Source organism: Papilio xuthus, unplaced genomic scaffold (genome assembly GCF_000836235.2).
Source record: "Papilio xuthus unplaced genomic scaffold, Pxut_1.1 DF827570.1, whole genome shotgun sequence".
Classification (NCBI taxonomy): Eukaryota; Metazoa; Arthropoda; class Insecta; order Lepidoptera; family Papilionidae; genus Papilio; species Papilio xuthus.
Genome location: NW_013531079.1, coordinates 1,669,849 through 1,689,689, shown reverse-complemented (window position 1 = coordinate 1,689,689; position 19,841 = coordinate 1,669,849). Strand labels below are relative to the sequence as shown.

The window sequence follows — 19,841 nt, the reverse complement described above, 5'->3', positions numbered from 1 at the left end:
GAATGACTATTTCAGACAAATCACGATTTATCTTATGCGTATTATGATTTTAGGAAATTTGATTTAAATGTGATCGTGAGAAACTTTTGTGTGCCATTTAAAAGTATACTCTTTACAGTGGATTACTTTAACTATTTATTTCTATCTACTCTATGAATGTTAAAAATAAACAGATGTCAAAACTCAAAACACGACATGATTATTATAACCAATAAAAGTGCTCTTAAAAATACTCATATTTAACATCTGCTATAAATTCGATTAACTGGCTAAGAATAAGTGAGATACAAGTTTAGTTAAAATGCCTGGACCGGATTTGCTTTCGAGTCAAGGTTTGCGATTAGATGGTAGGCGACCAAATGAACTCCGTCGTATAAGGTGTAAACTTGGTGTATTTACACAACCAGATGGTAGTGCCTACTTAGAACAAGGGAATACTAAAGTTTTAGCGGCTGTATATGGTCCACATCAGGTAAAAGTAACAAGTAATAGGACCAACTTCTGTTATGGTATTTCACTTCACTTTGAATCTATCTTTTTCTATCATAACTCGTTATCCATATATGTTAAACTGTAGCAAAAATCTTCATTCTAATATAATATCATACCTATACTTTCATTTTGATCAATTTAATAATGTATTTCAGGCAAGCAAATCAAAAACATCAACAGAAGGTGTAGTTGTAAACTGTCAGTACAGCATGGCAACATTCTCTACAGGTAACATTAAAACAAACTTAAATTATATAAGATTTATCTTCAAGATAATCTTGCTCCTCACTTAGAATTATTATATTATTGTATATCTGTTCCCACTAATTCATTCAGTGCAATAGCACTGATTCACTACTGTATGAAAGTCATAGATGCTATATACATGTTAGTAGTTTTCTTTTTCCTCTCCTTTTTATCAATCATCATCTTAATTAAGACACACCCATGGCTATGTATCTTATATCCAATCCGAAATTATTCTTGTCACATGCAATTCACCCCTCATTTGTATACTTTCACAGGTGAACGAAAGAACCGCCCAAGAGGTGATAGGAAATCACAAGAAATGTCTCTGCATCTGCGACAATCATTCACAGCAGCGATCAAAACAGAACTATATCCACGTTCACAAATTGATATTTATATAGAAGTTTTACAGGTTTGATGTTTTTTTTACAGTTGAAAATATTCATACATAAACTGTCATCTTACTTGAGACATCCATCATGTCTCTACCACTGAGAATACAATATGTTTATGTATGGGTATTTCTAGAATTCTGCAATGAAAAACTGTACTCTTGAATGGGATGGTATCTCCATAATTACATACAGCTAGATATAGTAGCACTGAGCCAGCATGCTAGACTAAGGCCCGATAACCTCTAACTTGGGTAAGCTTGAATATTTCGATGGGCATGAGACATGCTGACAACGAAACATTGTTGATAATTTCAATAATTTTAAAAGCTGTTTAACATGCCTACCCCACATCTAAAGTTGTGTTCTGAACAACCACTTGTGCAATCTTTGGTGCCATGATGTTAGAAAATCTTATTGTAAGATGAAAGTTTTTCAGGCAGATGGTGGTGCATATTGTGCATCAGTAAACGCGGGTACACTCGCACTAATCGACGCGGGCATCCCCCTAAAAGCTTATGTCTGCGCCTGCACCGCCTCCATGGCTTGGCAGGGCAGTGAACCTGAGCCCTTAGTCGATGTTGGACATGTAGAGGAGGCGGCCGGTGGAGTCTGTCTTACTGTATCCAGTCTACCATCCACAGGTTAGTAGTATCATGGTTAATCTTGACAACCAATAGTTTATTGTTAGGATTAAGTCTAAAAGATATTGTAATTGTGCATTTGAATCCCAACATTTCAAGTATCATACATAAATTATTAATAGATTTAATAATTTCATTAAAAATATAATATACTATAGGTGAGCCCAGTTCTCATATATCTCTATATTCTATATGTCTATAGTATTTATGTTCTTGAAATACACAATATTGTTTATGGTTTTAGGCAATGTGGCATTACTGGAACTGTCACACAAGCTGCACATGGACTACTATGACATGGTGATGAGCAGAGCTATGCAGGGCTGCAGAGATATTGAGGTAAAAAATATGCTATTAGATACTCTTATGGAAGTGGCGGAAATAAAAGCTAGTTTCATGTCTTACGGACGAATATGTACTTTTATGATCCTTTGTAAAATTGTTAGATTTTGATAATTTGAGAAGTATATTAATTGTATATATTGTTGACAGTTTTTTTTTTTCAGGTAATTTTGGATCGTGCTGTAAGGGAACATTTAGCAGAAGGATGGACAAAGCAAGATACAATAACAATATAAATTATTAAGTTTATATTTTTGTTTTAATTTTGTAAACCTCCTTTGATTATACAATTTGTTTACTAATTTATTCGTAACAAAAAAAAGGTTTGGTTTCCACAAATATTTCGAGAGTTGAGGGAACCGAGGCTTAATTTTCTTACACATTCAAATTGCCAGTTGGTAAAAAAGTATAGATACCTTTGTTCAATCCAGTTAGTTTTCTAATACAACAGTTTTGCATCGGGTTTTGTTCTTAATTTAGTGAAGTTGTTAGACTTGTCAGTTGATAAAGCAGGTGTATGAAATAAAAAAAACATAAGTATAGACTTACATATTTATTAGAGATCTGAACAAAAAGAAATTAAATTATATGTACAGTCTATGTTAAAATTTAACTAAATTAGAGGTAAGTTAATAGGTACACACTGTTTTCGTTACATAGCTTAATGTATTGTAAGAAAACTTAACCTTTTAGAAAGTTTTTATCTATGGCAAAAGTAAATGACAAAAGCGCATTAGTAGAACAAATTATGCATAGGCATAGACAATATGCGAGAAATAGAGGAAATAAATAAAATGGAAAAACAACCGAACGTTAAATTCAGTCCATCCATACAAATGGATGCACACACTTAAAATAAAAAATATAAATATCTTTCAAATAAATAAAAGTTACTATATTGTACTTCTTTCGAATTTATAAAAAATAAATATTGCAAAGATTGCCTTTAAATTATGTTATTTAATGTAAAAAACATTGCAACGTTATAATCACAACTTTCATCACCCGTTAAATGGGCGAACCATACAACAAACCCACCCCATATTACTTTTCATTCATTTGGGAGTAAATGTTCATGATAAATTGAAACATTCCCTACTAGTTTTTATCCACCTTTATCAATATGATGAGAAAAAGTGTTGCCACTCACCTAAAATCTATAGAGCTTGCCGTAGTAAAAATGTATATGGTATTGCCACATAACAAAATAAATTTAGCCTTCTCGAAACAAAAATATTTTCAAATTAAATATTTGATTGCACATAACCATAATTGCACTATATTATTAAATATATTGGTAAAAGTACAAAATTCTATTTCTATTTTACCATTTTTATGGGTTTCTTATATAGTGTTACCAATAATAAATTATGTCAATAAGGATAAAAATCCGACAAAAAATATGTTAAATGATTTTCACACGATTAAATGCTTGTAATTCAATGCTCCATAGATTTAAGACCAAGTTTAGCTCCACTAGCAATCATTTGCATCCGTGGCATCGCCACATTCAAATCAATTCTTCACTCGACCCCACAAAAAAAGTTTACATATAAAAAGTTATATCTCATTATACTGAGTCGCTAAGGCACTCATCTAAAACTATCATCTATATATAAAGTTTTACGCGTAAGCACAATTAAACGATTTGGGAGGGGGGGATTAACAACAAAAAAAATATATATGTTTTGACTCGTTCAGATAATGCATGCAAAATAAAATATCATTCAATTCCAAACACTTAACCTAATGTTGTATAATACGAATAAATGTTTGTTACATTCGTATGGCGTAGTTTGCGATACTAAAGACATCTGGTAGAAAAGTGTAAATGGGGATTTAGGGGATGAGGGGAGGGGTTAGTTAGCCGCCACCGGCTCTGGGGCAGCTTCGATTTGACTAGTGTCCCCCGCGGACACATCTGAAATAATTCAATAATAATTTTAAAAAACCAGTGTCAATAGCAGCTAGCGGATAAATCTAAATAGACAAGAAGGTTAAAACATAAAAACTGTTTGGTTGAATATTATTTGATGCTTACCGTTACTGATCTTGGTAGGAGAGTTCTGTGGAGAACTTTTCTGTGAGTCACTGGTGCTTCCTTCTGCCTCGCCCGTTTCACCCGCCGACGATGTTGGCTGGATAAAAGACAAAATAGTAAGGATTCTGTGTAATGTATATGAAATATGAAAAAAAGATACTCTGGTTGTTCCTTAGTATCCATTAAACAATTCTAAGAGGTTTAAAAAAGAGAATATAAATAAATCGAGGACTTTATATGGTTATGTATTGGCACATACTCACTCTATTTCTATTGGATAATCTCGGCTTGAGTCCTTTCGGTTCTTTGGTGGGGTCAAAGTGACAGTCGAAGATTTCTATAAGCTCCTTTATATCCTCTTCTTTAGCCGATACAGACAACAAACCCAACTGTTTCTCTAAACCTAAGACAAAAAGTTTTACTTTGTCATGCAAATGGTTGATCGCCTCTGGAATATTGTTGCATACTCCTGCCAAAGTATTCTCTACTCCTGCCATAGTATTGAACACCCCTGTCGTACTGTTGAGTACTTCCATGCATATATTATTGATCACCCATTATATTTTTGAATATTCCTCCCATTTATTATTGAAGTACATCAACTAATATTATTGTACACCTCCTGGTGTGTATGTATAAGCACTACTTTTGTATTTTTGAACACCCCCTAGTGTATTATGAAGTAACCTTGACATGTATAATTAAGTACCCCTGGCATATAGTGATGTGTAACGTACCAGTGAGCTTGTGCTCCTCCCAGGCGTCGCGCAGCTGTTCGTAGAGGAAGCCCGCCTCGGCCAGTATACGCCGCAGCTGCGTCACGCGCTTGCGCTCGGGCCTCGCGGCGCGCAGCAGCGGCGCGAACACCGGACGGAACGTGTTCTGTCTGCAATAAATACGTAGTCAACAAAGATATCTAAATCGCCATGCAGTTGGTTCTGTCAAAAACGTTTTTATGTAGAAATACTTAGAAAATGACAAAAATTACATGCCAGCTACAGTACAAAGAGAATATCTATCCATTATGGATCTTGTAAAACTTTCTCAACAGCGACAGGGCTCGGGCATAAGCTGGCATAATTTAGTTTGACTTATGCCCACCCGTTCGTATAGCGCTGTTGGTCTGTACGCATAATGGATGTAGATGACATTTGGGATACATATAGAACATAGTCTGGAAGAACACATAGGCTACTAATTATGTTTTTTTTTTATTTCTGCACGGAAGGAGTCGTGGGACATCACTAGTAGATTATAAAGTGGAAAAACTGTTTTTTAGGGGAAAATTAATTAAAAAACTCTAAAAAAATGTTTGGAATATAGTAACTTAAGGTAGTACAAACCTTTCAAGCAAATTCTTGAGATTGTCTAAGGCGTCTAGTTCAGTCAGCACGGGTCTAGCCCATACCCTCGCGGTCTCCACCATATCTTTGCTGGCTGACGCTCCTTCGCCTCCCGCACCCACCTCTTGTTGTTCACCTACAGACAAAAGAAGATAGAAATTGAAACAATAAAACCAATAAATCTAAAATAAAGCTTATTTTCAATACTAAATCTAGGAGTTCAATATTATTTACACATTTATTTTTGTAAAATCCATATATTTCTAGTGATTTTCAATAGTTTGGTGTAGTAGACGATAATATTACAAACAAGTACTTCGACAATCGAAATCCAGTTATTTAAAGTGTATTCACCTTGAGCAAGATGTTCGACAATACGATAGGCAGCGGTTGCTCTATCCAATGCGCTGTCCACAGACAACGAGTCCGCGTCGAGCAGTACTCGCGCGAGTACTCGAAGCGACACAGACTTGACTGTCGTCTTGCACTTGTCCGCGGCCAGTGCGTAGCTGTCAGTGAAGCCAGCGACAATAGACTTGAATCGGTCCAGTAGCTTGTAACTGAAATTATTGACACTTATTGTCAGTATACATCTACATCAGTATATATCTAGTAAACATATAGTGCTTAACAATTCAATAAAACTAGTTCCCTTCATTAACATCTCCTTTTCATCCATTCTTTCTTTGGTCTTCCTCTACCTTTACATCCATCCACTTTCAATCTCATTACTTTCTTGTTGATATGATCATCTCTCCGCATAATGTCCATGCAATGCATTCCTTCTCAATTTCTCTTCTTCATCTTTCCTGATATATCACTTATTACATATTTGCTTGGTATTTTCATCAGAAATTAAGTAAATTTGTAAATGACTTTTAAGTAGTTTTTTTTCTTTTAATATAAATACTTATCATATTACATTCTTACCGTATGAGTGCTTCGAGTAACATAATGGGGCTGAGACGTCTTGGTTCATGGTAGATGAGAATCACTTTACTGTCCCCTTTTTCTTTCTCCAACCAGTCCAGGAAATCTGTTAGCGCTGATATTTCCGATTTTGTTTTTAATATCTATAACAATTTTACTTAATTATGCTTAACACTTACATTATAAGACACAACAGACAGGCAAGCAATCAATCAATCAATTCAAACCTAATGAGCAATAATTAGTGTCTTTAAGTTCTTCCAGACTATGTTCTATATGTACGCCAAATTTTGTCAAGATCTGTTCAGCCGAGATACCTTCAAACAAACATCCATCTATCTATCTAAATATTCGCATTTATAATATTAGTAAGAAGTATTATTGGATAAAAAGTGGTTAAATATTTACCTTATGAGTAATTGTATCTTTAAGCATCCTATACCGACCAACAGTGACCACTCTGATATTGTGGCGCCGGCGAGCACCAGGATTCAGATCTCCATACGGCATTATATATTGCGTGTATGTTTGCTTAGGCATGAACGCCGCTATCTGACATATCTGAAAATTTAATGTATATTTAAGGAAGATAAATGTAACAGTATTCCTCATTTGTCATTTGCCTGTCTACAAGCATCAAGTCAATATATTGATTAGCTAGCTGTTGCCCACAATTCCGTCCATGCGGAATTGTAAAAAACCTAATAAGTAGCCTATGACTATGTTCTATATGTGTTGAATTTCATCAAAATCTGGTGAGCTGCACTAGAGATACCATTAAACATTTATCTTGACATTGGCATTTATTATATAAGTAAGAAGTAAGATTTCTGCAGATTTTAAAACACTATAGCAGTCTTGAAACTGGTAATCTCTGGGTGCAATTCTGCATGCATTATTTGGCCTAGAATAATCTTACTGCCAATCTTTGCTTTATATAGAACTATCAAATACACTATATTGTACAAGTTTACTTAAGGTGGACTATGAAGTGTGCAATTATACTAACTTCATCAATAAGTCTCCGTCCAGTCGTATCCATGTCCCATCCAACAAGAGAGTACTTCCCCGGTGGCAAGCCGAGGGGTTTCTCTGCTAGCGCAGGCAGCAGGTCAGTTGCTGGGGCCTCCATGTCACCACCATTTACCTTTGCCTCTGACACCATTGCCATATGCTTGTTATTGCTTACTGTAACAAACAGATAATTTTATTTAACTTGTTCCATACTACAAATTTTACTTATAAATGCACTGGCCAGGTGAATTGGTAGTACTAAATGTATATATTTTATCATTAAAAAACCCTACTATCTGCTCCTGAGACAAAGGTGGAAATTAAAATGAAACTTTTCAAAAATCAAACTACAAAAGTTACAAAACATCATCTACATTCATAAGTAGAAACAAATTTTAATTTCTTGTGTTCTTATAAGAAAAATAGGGTAGTCACATCTTGAGCAATTTCTTTTGAATATACAGTACCTTATTTAAATCTACCCACAGCAAGCCCTTGGTTTTAAACTTTAAATATTTTAGGGCTTGTTCATACAAGGCAGGCAATTTGGTTTGAGTAAATAACAATATTTCCATTGACTTTATATGATTTTTGTTAATTAACCAATAAATATTAAATCTTAAGGAAACGTTTAAGGGTGGTACAGAAATTCTTGAAATGTTTACTTGATAAATAATAACATATATTTTATTTTTGCATTATTAATTTAGGTTACATACAAGTGTGTGTATTGTGATATCTACATTTTATAGATTAGATATTATTTAACGCCGGGTTTAATTACCTTGGTTAGTAATAAATATGTAATAAATTCTACTTGATTTACCTACTTTTAATGTTTTCAAAACTTTTAGACGAATGTTTTCGTTGTATGTTTAAGATACCGGCAAGAATTTGGAGCAAAAGTATAACTTTTATAATACTTTGGTAGATTGTTTTAAATTTCTAGATAATATATGAGTCATAGTAGGATAACATAAAATAGGAATACCAAAATTATCGATTTCTTGACGATGAAAGACTGAAGGAAGGCAGATTATACGTGGAACAAAAAGATGTATTGATTAAACATTTTGCAAAATGAATATATCGAAAATAACAGCATATTAATAAAGTTACAGGAAAATAAAAAATAGGACACGTGGCGGTCTTTTTCTAGGCATTTGCCCCACCCCACCATGTCAAAATAAAATAAAGATGAACTCACTAATCAAAAATGCTGCCGTTGATCTGATGTTATTAAACAGTAATTAGTAATCCTCAACAAACAATGCTTAAAGACGCTCTACAAGTTTAGTAAAGTGGAATAATTGAGTAAAAAATATCACAAAATCTCAGCACGTGTGCGGCAATCGGCAAAACGCAGTAGTGATTGGATAGTATGGTGCAGTAATATGTTACCGGTAATTATATCGTAAACACTATGCGACAATTTTTCAATCAACTTAGTGCATTTTAAAAAGGTACTAAAAATTTTACAATTTTTAGAAACAAATTAAAATAATTTTGGAAGATATGTTAAAGTAAAAATTTTCAATTTGATATTTATTTGACAACTTTAATTTGAACGTATCTATTGAAATATGTCAAAATAGTAATTGTTCCAGTAACAATTCAAAATTGAAATAATTTGTAAATGCGATTGGGTAGCATTTCTTTTATTTAATCGCGTTATATGATGAAAATCAATATTGTTACTGTAATTTAGTAGTGTATGTAAAATAATACTTACGAATAAATTGATACTTTCCGCAGTTGTAAGCAATACGCTACTAGTCAACAACTTTAAATAAAGATGCAAAAAATAATTAAGAATTGATATTTCAATTTATAGTACAAGCTGCAACAATGCGAATGACTTTGACAAAAGGAACAAAATTCCTTTTTTGAATTTCAAGACATTTATAAGAGAAGATGTAACAATTCTTCTTTTTGATCTAAGAAAAACTTTTTATTTATTATAATGCGCACGGGAGATTAAAGTAACAAAAGCGAAGAGGCAACCGCTGGAAATTAAATAATATTCTACTGATATTAGCTGTTTATTTAAGATCTTGTACTGAGACCTACTTGTGAACCATATCATTATTTTGTCTTCTTTTAGTGATAGGTACTTGATATGCTTTTTTATCTGTTCTGGATATAAAAATGTCTCTATGGTGTATGTCAATGTCTCATTCTGTCAATTTGTGATCTGTGTCACTGTCACTTATTTCTATAATGATCTGTGTCTGTGGTTATTGTCTTGTTTACAAAAGTATTATAATTCTTATTTGATTCAATTTTTTGTCTTAATTTAGTTAAGATTAAACTCTAATTATGGCGGAGAATTTAGAATATTACCGGACACAAATAGTTGCAGCTAGAACCGAAATAAAAAACTTAAGGTCTGCCCATCAACACATACATATTATTTAATTATTCAAACTTTCGTGAGACATTATAATAAACTTATACAAAAACGGCTAAAACTATATTTAGTTGTTAAGCTTACTTTTTACAACAATATGTAATCTGAACTTTCCAGGCAGCGGCTGAGTGCGTTGAAACACGAGCATATTAAAGAAATCAAGAATATCAAAGAAACTCTCAATGGACTTCGTTGCACTAAATGTGCTACAACAGGTGACAAAAAACTAATTAATCTTTGTTATGTCTCTATTATTCTACGTTAATTTCTAATCAAAATTCAAAACTAAAACAACGAAAACTACACCATTTCGCCCATCGCCAAGCCGGGTAGTCAACCAGCAAAATCTAAACCATGTCATGTGACTTAACAATTATTATTATATTTAAATTAAATCTGTTTATTTCAGCCACAACAATAGTCAACAATCACAGTGAAGGCCAACCATCAACATCAGACTGTATCAATACCATACCATTCACTCCTATTGGCTATATTGAAACACCATTTGAAAATAAGCGTGCTGTACCAAGACAGCCATCGGTATTGTCCAATGCAAAAGGTGTGATTAACATTGATACAAATGTTTTTACCAATCCGGAGCATGCTATCAGTGGTTTGGAGGAATTTTCTCATATATGGTAAGATATATTTTTTATAAATTACTTGCTGTCATTTAGGTAGCTTAGATTCAACATCTTATAGATTGTACATCTAAATATACACTTTTAAAATATTACTATGATATTATAGAGGGCGTTGATTCTAACACACCAATGGTGTTTTTGCTCACAATTTTCATCAGTAGATGGCGCTCACAACTGTTTGAATTTACTAAGTCACGCTATTGAGATGATTTCAAAGCTATTGACCCGCGCGGGCCGATTTTGTGAACTCATACTTACCTGGCGTAGGGGTTACCGTGATCACGAAGGCGGTTCCCCCAGGGCGAGGCCCCTCCATTGCACTGCGGTTGGGTTGACCCCTGCGATTATCCCTAATGCGGATAACTCGGACGCGTAATTTTTGGTAGTGGGGACTGCGTACGCGCCGTCCCCCCCATAATGGTTGTTAAAATTGCTTAGATATTTAGAATGTCGGAACTAGTGTTATATTTCTTAATACTAACTTGTTTGTTATAAGCTTCTTATTGATGCTTCATTATTAAAATTTCCAGTAAATTTGATCCAAATTATTTTTATTACTAATCTACTACTAATACCAAACATCCTATATTGTATAGTAATGTTCAATTTTCCAGGATAATATTCCATTTCCATGAGACAGGCAGTACAAATGTACCAGCTAAGGTTGCTCCGCCCCGACTGGGTGGCGAAAGGCGCGGAGTGTTGTCCACGAGGTCACCACATCGGCCCTGCCCTATTGGCTTATCTCTTGTCAAAATATCTAATATTGAAGGTAATTTTTAAGCCATATAGGAATATATATTTAATTTCTTACCATGTCACATTTCATGTATGATCTAAATACTTAAACGAAGAAAGCTTACCTTGTGCACTTGCAATTGGATTCTAAAATCAAGTTAAATAAGCATTTTTTTTTTATATCATAAGGTGGCAAACGAGCGATCGGCCACCTGAAATAGCTGATATAGCGAAGTGACCGTTGCCCATAGACATACGCAATTGCATATGCGTTGCCTACCTTTAATCGACGGAGGAGAGGATGCACATAAAGAAAATATATTCCCTTTCCATGCATACTCTCATCCGGAAAGTCCACTTCCACTTCCCACCCTTTCCTTAGATAATGTAAGAAAAAGGGTGGGAAGGGAAAGAGGACGGAATAAGGCCTCCGGGACGCACACTCATCAGACGAAACGCGGAATTGCTTCCACTTCGCGCCTGTCTTCTGTGTGGTCGTGGTATTTCACTGGTCATTAGTCGTAGAGTTGCTGATACCATAGCACTTATTACTACTAAAGTTAAATGTTTAAAGTTTCTTAAGGGTTTCCTCATAATATGTTTGTTTAAAAATATCATAATTTAAGAAAGTACCTATGAATTTATTCTTATGATAACCGAAGAGAAGTATTTTATTTTTAATTAAATTCCAGGTAACAAGATACACTTTGAAGGTATTGATATGGTGAATGGTACGCCAGTGCTTGATATTAAACCGTACATACCTCAGTATGACTGCCCCACGCAACATAATATACAACTACCCTACAATCAAGTAACAGAACGACCGGCGACAGAGGGCGTTAGTGATTCAGTTGATAATTCAGCTACAATACAATCTGTGGAAGAAAACTTTGATCATATGAGGTAAGTGGATATAAGGATTTGCATTAAAGTCTGTATATACAATTTTTATTATAACTTTATTTTTGTTATTTATTAGAGTATAAAAATATTATAAATATAAACATTCCATTTTTAAACACGATTTATTTTTACTTTTAAAATACAAATATTTATTTATAATTAAATATATTTTTTAATACTAAAACATCGAAAAATAATATTCAATTTAAAACAATGAAGTACAAAAATAATACAGTGATATAAATCTCACATATAGGTTTTATCAGTTATTCTTTTTAAATCTAAATTAACTGGCCACTAATACTCTAACATAGTAGTTTTTTAAATAACTTATTCCAATCTTGACTGTGAATCTGTATAAATATGGCAACACAAATTATATTCTAATTAGAAGTTAGATCATAGAGCTAAAATATTATTGCTGCAACTTTATTTACTTTTTTTTCCAGTTTAAATTCACATCTATCAAATCCACTTGGCATAGACGCAGAAAGTAATGAACATTCTCCTTACGATGATGAATTGTCTCCGGACAGCAATCTTATAGCAACCATGTCACCATCCCCGGATTCACAATCAAGTGATATGTTAGATGGAAACTTCCAGAAGTCACCGTTAAGAAGACCAGATGAAAGAGGTGCTCCGGATGGTCAAGAAAGATTTACACCACCTCAATATGGTGTAAGAGTTGCCTCTTGGATTTCTAACCCGACAACACAGACATATGAAGTTAAGTTCACTGATGATGCACTGGATAGACTTAATGATTTGATCGGTGAACGGGCACAGTCTTTTAAGAGCAATATTGAATGTCTTCTATCAGAAGACCCAAGGTCTCTCTATGTAAGAAGTAGATATCCAGATCATGAATATAGCTGTGTGTTAGAAGATTTATCTATAAGTTGTATATTTGATTCATTGTCAACTACATGTACCATAATAGCGGTGAGAAGTGCTGATGATATGCAACAGACTTAACTGTTTTTGTGTTGTGTGTGTATCATTATTTATTGACTTGATAATGTGTTCCCGCTGCTTGTTTGCCCCATTCTGTTATTTAAAAAAATGTGTAATTACTTATTATAATTTTTAATTTTTTTTATTGTAGTTTTAATTTACTATTCAATTCCAATGAATCTAAGAAATTTAAAGTGAGACTAAATAGTTAAACCTATAAAATAATATGACTTTTGTGTATGGAATCTCGGAAAGAACATATTTTCTTAAAGTATTATATTCCTTCGTATTTCTTATTGCATTTCTTTATATCTTTTTATAGAATCGTATTTGTTTTCCAGATCCAAAACCTCCAACACTGTCTAGTATAATAAGTTCGAAATGTCTTAGTTTGATTCCTTGTAAGTCAATAGTTTTTATGGATGCGTTACGTTCCAATATTATGGGTCTGGTTAATGTACTCCAATTTTCACCATCAACCGAATATTTGTATTGAATCTTTAAAAACGTTCCGTTTCCCGCATCATCGCGAGGTGTGTATTCAAATTTTTCTAAATGATATACATTTCCTAAATCAAAGGTTAATTTTAAATCCCCTTTTAAATTACATTTCTGTATAGGTTTGTGCCAATGTGTGTGCCATAATGATGTCAAAGCACCATCAGTTAAATTGCATATTTCCTGACAAGGCTGACAAGGAATGTTACATTTTACTTTAACACCTTTGATAACGTTTTTATATGGATCATCCAACGTTTTCACTTTAATAAATTCACTCCATTCTGATACGCCATATTCGTTTGCGACACGAATTCTGAATAAATATTCCGTATTATATTTTAAATCTTGGAATGTGAATTTTGTTTGTTTTATGTTACTATAAATAATTCCATCTTTTTCGATTTCATAATATACTTTATCAATTCCTGACCATTGCAAAGTTATAATAGTGGGTGTTACTTCGTCCGCCACTTCGAAATAATTAGGTGTTGCCAAATCATTATTTACGTTTAAATTTTCACCCAATACTTTTGTAACATTAGCATAATCTTTTACTTTTATTTGTATGTGATTGGACGTTACATCTAAATTGCCGATTTTTATTAACAAAACTGCTTGTGGTATGTTATTAAATTGAGCTAAATAAGGATTGATTTCGAAATCTTCTTTAAAGAAAAATGCGTTAACGGATTTTTCGAATTCATCAAAGCTTGGTGCTTTTGATATTTGTAGGGATTGACCATTGATTGCTGCTTTAACATGTTCAACGTCCTGTGAAGCCATTATTTGAAGTAATGTCGTTCTTTCTTTTATCATACTCTCATAACTACCCTTTGTCTTTTCTATACTTATTAGAAGATCCCCTTGTTTGTTTGACGCCGGTGCATTGACTGTAATTTCAGTAGTAGCAAACTGACCCTTCAAATAATCACTTGTTATACCATCATCTTCATAAACATTGAAGTTTGAGTCTTTATTTGGATATACAGTGAAAATTCTCGTACTTCTATCTATTTCATTAGGATTATTATTTGGCTTTGTCATTGGTATTATAGCTCCGTCTTTTATAAAAACAGGAATTTTCCATAGAGGTATATCTAAATTGTTAATGAATTTACCACCTTGTATCTTTTCGCCAGTAAAGAAATCTATCCAGACTTGATTTTTATCAGGTAGATAAACACCATCACGATTATAACCCTCTTCATAAATTGGAGCAACTAGTATATGAGGTCCCCACATAAACTGATATTGACAATCTTTGGTGTAAGCAATTCTTTCATTTGGAAATTCCAGGAACATAGCTCTTATCATTGGAAGGCCTCTAATGGATTCCTGGCCTATCGTGTAGTTGTAAGGTAGAAACATAGATTTTAGTTTTAAATATGCTCTGTTTATACTGATAGCTTCATCGTCGAAGCTAAAAGGAGTCTTTGGAATACGTCCCCATCCGTCCATGTTTAGTTGCAATGGTGTAAAAGTTTTCCACTGATAGTCGCGTATATTCACCTCTCGTTCTTTACCACCATATATCCCATCCATATCGGATCCAATTAAAGGTTGACCTGAGAGTCCAGATCCGATATAAGTCGGTATATGGAAGCGTATGTATTCCCATTGACCGCCTGTTTGATCACCACTCCAAATACCAGAATAGCGTTGTGTACCAGCCCATCCGTCTACCATTATAATCATCGGTCTTACGTTGGTTTTTGAAATAAATATCTTTGTAACATCATCAACTGCGTTTAATCCGAAAGAGTATCCATATCCAATCCAAGCTACGTCGCATTTCAATGCAACCACTTTCGCCACACTTAGTTCTTTACCCAAATCCCTTTCCCCTTTTTTTGGATGTAAAGGATCCGCGGGATGTAAGTTAGATTCAGTCCACAGAGCCACTTCCACGCCTTTCTCTCTAGCATAATCTGCAAACTTTTTTAAATTCTCAATATCACCGTCCAATGAATCTGTTTGTCCGTACCCTGATCCGTAACCATCATTTGGTATAAACCAACCTAAAGGCATATCATGTCTTCTATAACGATCAATCATTGCGCGTGCTGAAAATTGATAATTATCCTTTTCTCCATTCAATGATTCCAGTATCCCTTTTTTATCTCCCATTTCATTCGGTTTATAACTTTTGTAGTAATTTCCATCTTCGAATAATATTGCGCCGGGCGTTTCTGGTGTTGTTTTTACCCAATAATCTCTGTTGAAAGCGTTCAAATGCGCTTCATAAAATGCATATTCGGGCATAAAGATCGGTTGACCTGTTAATTCGTAATAATCACTAAGTATATCACATGGTTCGGAGTTAATAAAGTAAAATGCATCAAAATGATCAGTTTTGTGGGTAGTTGTCACAAAATCAGAAGATTCGGATCCAAAATCGTAGACACCCGGTTGCCAAGTATGTCTAAGTACGCCATATCCGTATGATGACCAGTAAAATGGACAAGGGGAAGTAACTCCTCCATCTACCCAGTTATTTGTATTAACTATGTGTATTATGTTTCCTTTGTGCGTAAATCGTCCATTTTGCATGCCACCACCAAAGAAATATTCTTCCTTCTTTTGACATAGTTTCTGTACTGTAATATCGTCATCATAAGACAAAGGACTAGATTCCTTCACAGCCACTTTGTTAGTCCTTTTATCGTACACACTCATTGTTCCATTTATCTTATCAAATTGTATTTGAACTTTATTTAATTCGATTTCATAATATTTATCAACGTCTTTCAAAGAAGATTTCGTAAATGAATCTTTGTCGTAATCGGCTATGTCTTTAATTGTGATTTTCGCAATATCATCAGAATTGTTTGGTATTGGATAGTCAATAAATTCTCCATTAGGTGACATGTAATACCTGAAAACATGACTATTTATAACGTAAACTTTTGCTGTTTCGCCTGTTTTGTATTTGATTAGATAATCTTCCTCTCTTTTTGTTATATTTTCGATACCGCCAACGATTTTCATATTGACGTTTTCTATTTTAAATCAAAGTAGAATAAATGCCCCAATAATAACCTGGAACAATTATAAAATCGTGTAAATTAAACCAGTAATACAAAGTTTTAAACATGAATATACATTTAAATACAGCTGTTAACGCTATGACTTATCAGACAAAGATAGTCCTTGGTCCATAAGTGAACACTTGTGTTTATCTTTGACTAATTTGTGTTAATGACCACAAATATATTGTAAAGTTACATATTTGGCTCAAATGATATTGTCGCTAAGTAATAACCATATGTTCATACTCATAGTAGGTTTTAGAAAATAATTGAATATAAATATTTTAATAATTATTCTGAATTATTTGCCATAGCTATTAAGTTTTTAACTCGAAAAAGCACGATTGGTTGTTTCAGATAATGTCCGTATTATATTTATAAATCGAATACACCCAAATGCAGGTAAATAATTACATAGGTATGTACTAAATTGAAGGCTTATTTAAAGTAATAAAAATAAATGTTTTTAAAAGAATAATAACTGTAAGATTTATTCATGATTTGTGTTTGTAAAAAATATTTAAAATTGTAAATACTATAGACTTTCTTTTATTTGCAAAAGTGTACGAAAAGGGGCGTAATTTTAATGCCAACTTAGTTCGTAACTATGATTGTTAATCATAATTTCTAAGTTAAAGTGTACATTAGTTGAATTATGGAAATCTAGGTGTAAAATGGAATTTAATTTAAAAAAGTATATTTTGTTTACAATACACGTACACTTCAAAATATAAATAAACAAAGTACATACCAATACCACTCTCTTAACCTTTTCTGTCACTGATTTGATTTTATGCTGTTGGAGACAACTAGGCATGTAACATGTAACGGTAAATCCTATAGAGTAAAGCCAGTACAATCGCGACCTGATAACTGCGATCGTAATCGAGAAAACAATAATGTAATGCGAGTCACTGCCGACCAATTATTTGAATACCTAAACGATTTTTGCTGGTCAAAATAATCATTTTCCGTAGAATCGACAAAGTGCAAATGCCTGTAGGAAAGAAGAGTTCTTTTTCCCGCGCAAACATAGTTGAGATTGCGCGGGAAATCTGAAACCGATCAAGTTTTTTAGTGTTGTTCCACAAATCTTGCCGTTATACAACTTAGTATTATTTATCTTGAAATATATAATACGTACCTATATTAATTTATACACAGAATTTACGGTTTTCACAAAGAAATAGATAAAATTTATAAGAATAATAGTTTTATTTTTGAAAGATGATCTTCTTAAAACTAAAAAAAAAAGAATCTGTCATGACTTACTTTTCAATTTGATAACAGTGAACGGTGAATGAAATATTTAATCAGGATAAATAGATTTGAGCTGTTTATATAAGCCTTCCCAGAGTCAGCGTTCTTGTACACATGTGATATACGAAGCTGCAATTACATGGAAAAATACGAAACAGTAACTAATATATCCACACCGTAATCCGGGGTCTCATTTTAAAACAATTAAGATTACAAAATATTTACTGATATCTTTGTAATAACAAGGTTTGGACTAAGATAAGTTACCTGGCTTACACCCAAATCAACGTTTTAAATACTATTTAATTGATTTTTCTATTTAATATTTTTTGGAGATAAACTGGGAAAACTACTTTTTATCTGCTTTTTACCCTGTGGTAAGGAATGCCTGCAAAACTGATTTGCATTTTTGTAGTCTATGGAATTGTTTCATGATCTGTCGTTTTTGTTGGAGTTTCTTTCAATTTTGATTACTCACTTCGCCTTTTCGTGTTTTATTAAGAATTATTTAAAACTAAAATAAATTTAAATTACTAAACAGTAAGTTATTCCATCATCTAAACCTAAAGGTTAACTACTTGTTTGTACAGTATACAATTTGCAAAACACCTTGGTTAACCTGACCCTACCGGCAACGACTAAATTGTTGTTTTTTTGTAGATGTTCCTGACTCGTTCGGAATATGACCGTGGTGTCAACACATTCAGTCCTGAAGGTAGACTTTTCCAAGTGGAATATGCTATTGAAGCAATCAAACTTGGCTCCACGGCGATTGGAATTTGTACGTCGGAAGGCGTAGTGTTGGCTGTCGAAAAAAGAATTACTTCACCTCTTATGGAGCCGACTACCATAGAAAAGATCGTAGAAGTAGATCGCCATATCGCGTGCGCTGTGTCTGGATTGATGGCGGATTCGAGGTAAAACTTAAATTCCAGTACAAATAATTAATTCAACTTAAACTCCGAAAACGCACTTGTCATTGTTACATGGTCACCCTCAGTGAATGCACTAAGGGACATACCCGCAACCTTGAAGGGAAGTTAGAGATTACAATATTGATGTTATCCCTGCATCTCTTGTTTGTTACAATTCATAAATATGTCAGGTTATTGCCCTTTATTATTATCAATATCCATCAGTATAGTAAAATGTAAACCTATTTATGTATACAAAATTTCCTGTTTTCCAGGACTCTTGTTGAGCGTGCCCGTGTAGAATGTCAGAACCACTGGTTTGTGTACAATGAGCGCATGAGTGTGGAGTCTTGTGCTCAGGCTGTGTCTAACCTGGCCATACAGTTTGGTGATAGTGATGATGATAGCGGCACCGCTATGTCCAGACCATTTGGTGTTGCTGTTATGTTTGCAGGTATATTAAAATTTATAAAATATTAACTGTTATCCATATCAATTGAAAAATAATATATTAGCTTATGCATTGTTTTTAAGTGTAAATCTGTATTCAAAATTTCATCCATTCTGGAGATATGTGGTAATAAATATCCATACGAATATCAAAACTTTCATATTTAAGGTATTAGTAAGATGGGCACCTCTGATCACCTAATGAGTTTTAATACAAAAAGAGTCTGAACATATTGTGTGTTATTCAAATATACTTAACACATCCAGTGCTGCCTACTTGCCTAATGAATCGAGTGAAATATATGCAACATAAGGGAAAACATTGTAAAAATAGTTTTTTTAAACAAAGACAAAAAGAATAAACTCAAATCATAAATTGATAGTTTTAATTTTGAACAACAAACATTTTAATTTCTAATATGTTTAATTTTTTTTCTTAGGTATTGATGAAAAAGGACCTCAGCTGTTCCACATGGACCCTAGTGGTACATTTGTGCAATATGATGCTAAAGCTATAGGCTCCGGAAGTGAAGGGGCACAGCAGAGCTTAAAGGTATTGAAACTGGATGGATAGGTTGTTGC

At 33.5% G+C, this 19,841-nt stretch overlaps 5 protein-coding genes across 11 annotated transcripts in view; 3 read left to right on the top strand and 2 right to left on the bottom strand.

The window, feature by feature from the left end:
* The first annotated feature begins 157 nt into the window (after positions 1–157).
* On the top strand, positions 158–3,020 carry Ski6 (exosome complex component Ski6). Its single transcript, XM_013313342.1, has 6 exons — positions 158–472; positions 648–720; positions 1,017–1,153; positions 1,573–1,777; positions 2,022–2,116; positions 2,284–3,020. The coding sequence occupies exons 1-6, from the start codon at positions 302–304 to the stop codon at positions 2,353–2,355; spliced, it is 753 nt and encodes a 250-aa protein (XP_013168796.1). The 5' UTR covers positions 158–301; the 3' UTR covers positions 2,356–3,020.
* Positions 3,021–3,869: 849 nt separating this feature from the next.
* Positions 3,870–9,276, bottom strand: exu (maternal protein exuperantia). 3 transcript variants are annotated; one of them, XM_013313340.1, is made up of 10 exons: positions 9,180–9,276; positions 7,443–7,621; positions 6,842–6,994; positions 6,434–6,576; positions 5,858–6,063; positions 5,504–5,639; positions 4,898–5,046; positions 4,424–4,563; positions 4,161–4,257; positions 3,870–4,040 (listed from the first exon to the last, which is right to left on the bottom strand). In XM_013313340.1, exons 2-10 carry the CDS (start codon positions 7,602–7,604, stop codon positions 3,979–3,981), a joined length of 1,248 nt encoding a protein of 415 aa, XP_013168794.1. In that variant the 5' UTR covers positions 7,605–7,621; positions 9,180–9,276; the 3' UTR covers positions 3,870–3,978. The 3 variants fall into 3 exon arrangements, with proteins under 3 accessions (XP_013168794.1, XP_013168793.1, XP_013168795.1); XM_013313339.1 differs by lacking the exon at positions 9,180–9,276 and adding an exon at positions 8,655–8,901; XM_013313341.1 differs by lacking the exon at positions 9,180–9,276 and adding an exon at positions 8,439–8,536.
* Positions 9,277–9,651: 375 nt separating this feature from the next.
* Positions 9,652–13,250, top strand: LOC106118661 (nef-associated protein 1). Its single transcript, XM_013313348.1, has 6 exons — positions 9,652–9,834; positions 9,975–10,072; positions 10,267–10,498; positions 11,119–11,276; positions 11,935–12,148; positions 12,598–13,250. Exons 1-6 carry the CDS (start codon positions 9,767–9,769, stop codon positions 13,124–13,126), a joined length of 1,299 nt encoding a protein of 432 aa, XP_013168802.1. The 5' UTR covers positions 9,652–9,766; the 3' UTR covers positions 13,127–13,250.
* Positions 13,251–13,260: 10 nt separating this feature from the next.
* On the bottom strand, positions 13,261–17,861 carry LOC106118660 (alpha-glucosidase 2). 2 transcript variants are annotated; one of them, XM_013313346.1, is made up of 3 exons: positions 17,780–17,861; positions 17,387–17,690; positions 13,261–16,645 (listed from the first exon to the last, which is right to left on the bottom strand). In XM_013313346.1, exon 3 carries the CDS (start codon positions 16,592–16,594, stop codon positions 13,412–13,414), a length of 3,183 nt encoding a protein of 1,060 aa, XP_013168800.1. In that variant the 5' UTR covers positions 16,595–16,645; positions 17,387–17,690; positions 17,780–17,861; the 3' UTR covers positions 13,261–13,411. The 2 variants fall into 2 exon arrangements, with proteins under 2 accessions (XP_013168800.1, XP_013168801.1); XM_013313347.1 differs by lacking the exon at positions 17,387–17,690 and having other exon boundaries at positions 17,780–17,858.
* Positions 17,862–18,320: 459 nt separating this feature from the next.
* Prosalpha5 (proteasome alpha5 subunit) overlaps positions 18,321–19,841 on the top strand; it is a 4,077-nt gene continuing 2,556 nt past the window's right edge. Inside the window, exons 1-4 of one of the 4 annotated variants that reach the window (XM_013313331.1) lie at positions 18,321–18,435; positions 18,556–18,812; positions 19,085–19,263; positions 19,700–19,748. In XM_013313331.1, the coding sequence (XP_013168785.1) occupies positions 18,556–18,812; positions 19,085–19,263; positions 19,700–19,748 (485 nt within the window). In that variant the 5' untranslated portion in view covers positions 18,321–18,435. Of the gene's footprint in view, positions 18,465–18,555; positions 18,813–19,084; positions 19,264–19,699; positions 19,813–19,841 lie in introns of all 4 variants that reach the window. The other 3 variants (XM_013313329.1, XM_013313330.1, XM_013313332.1) reach the window with 3 other exon arrangements.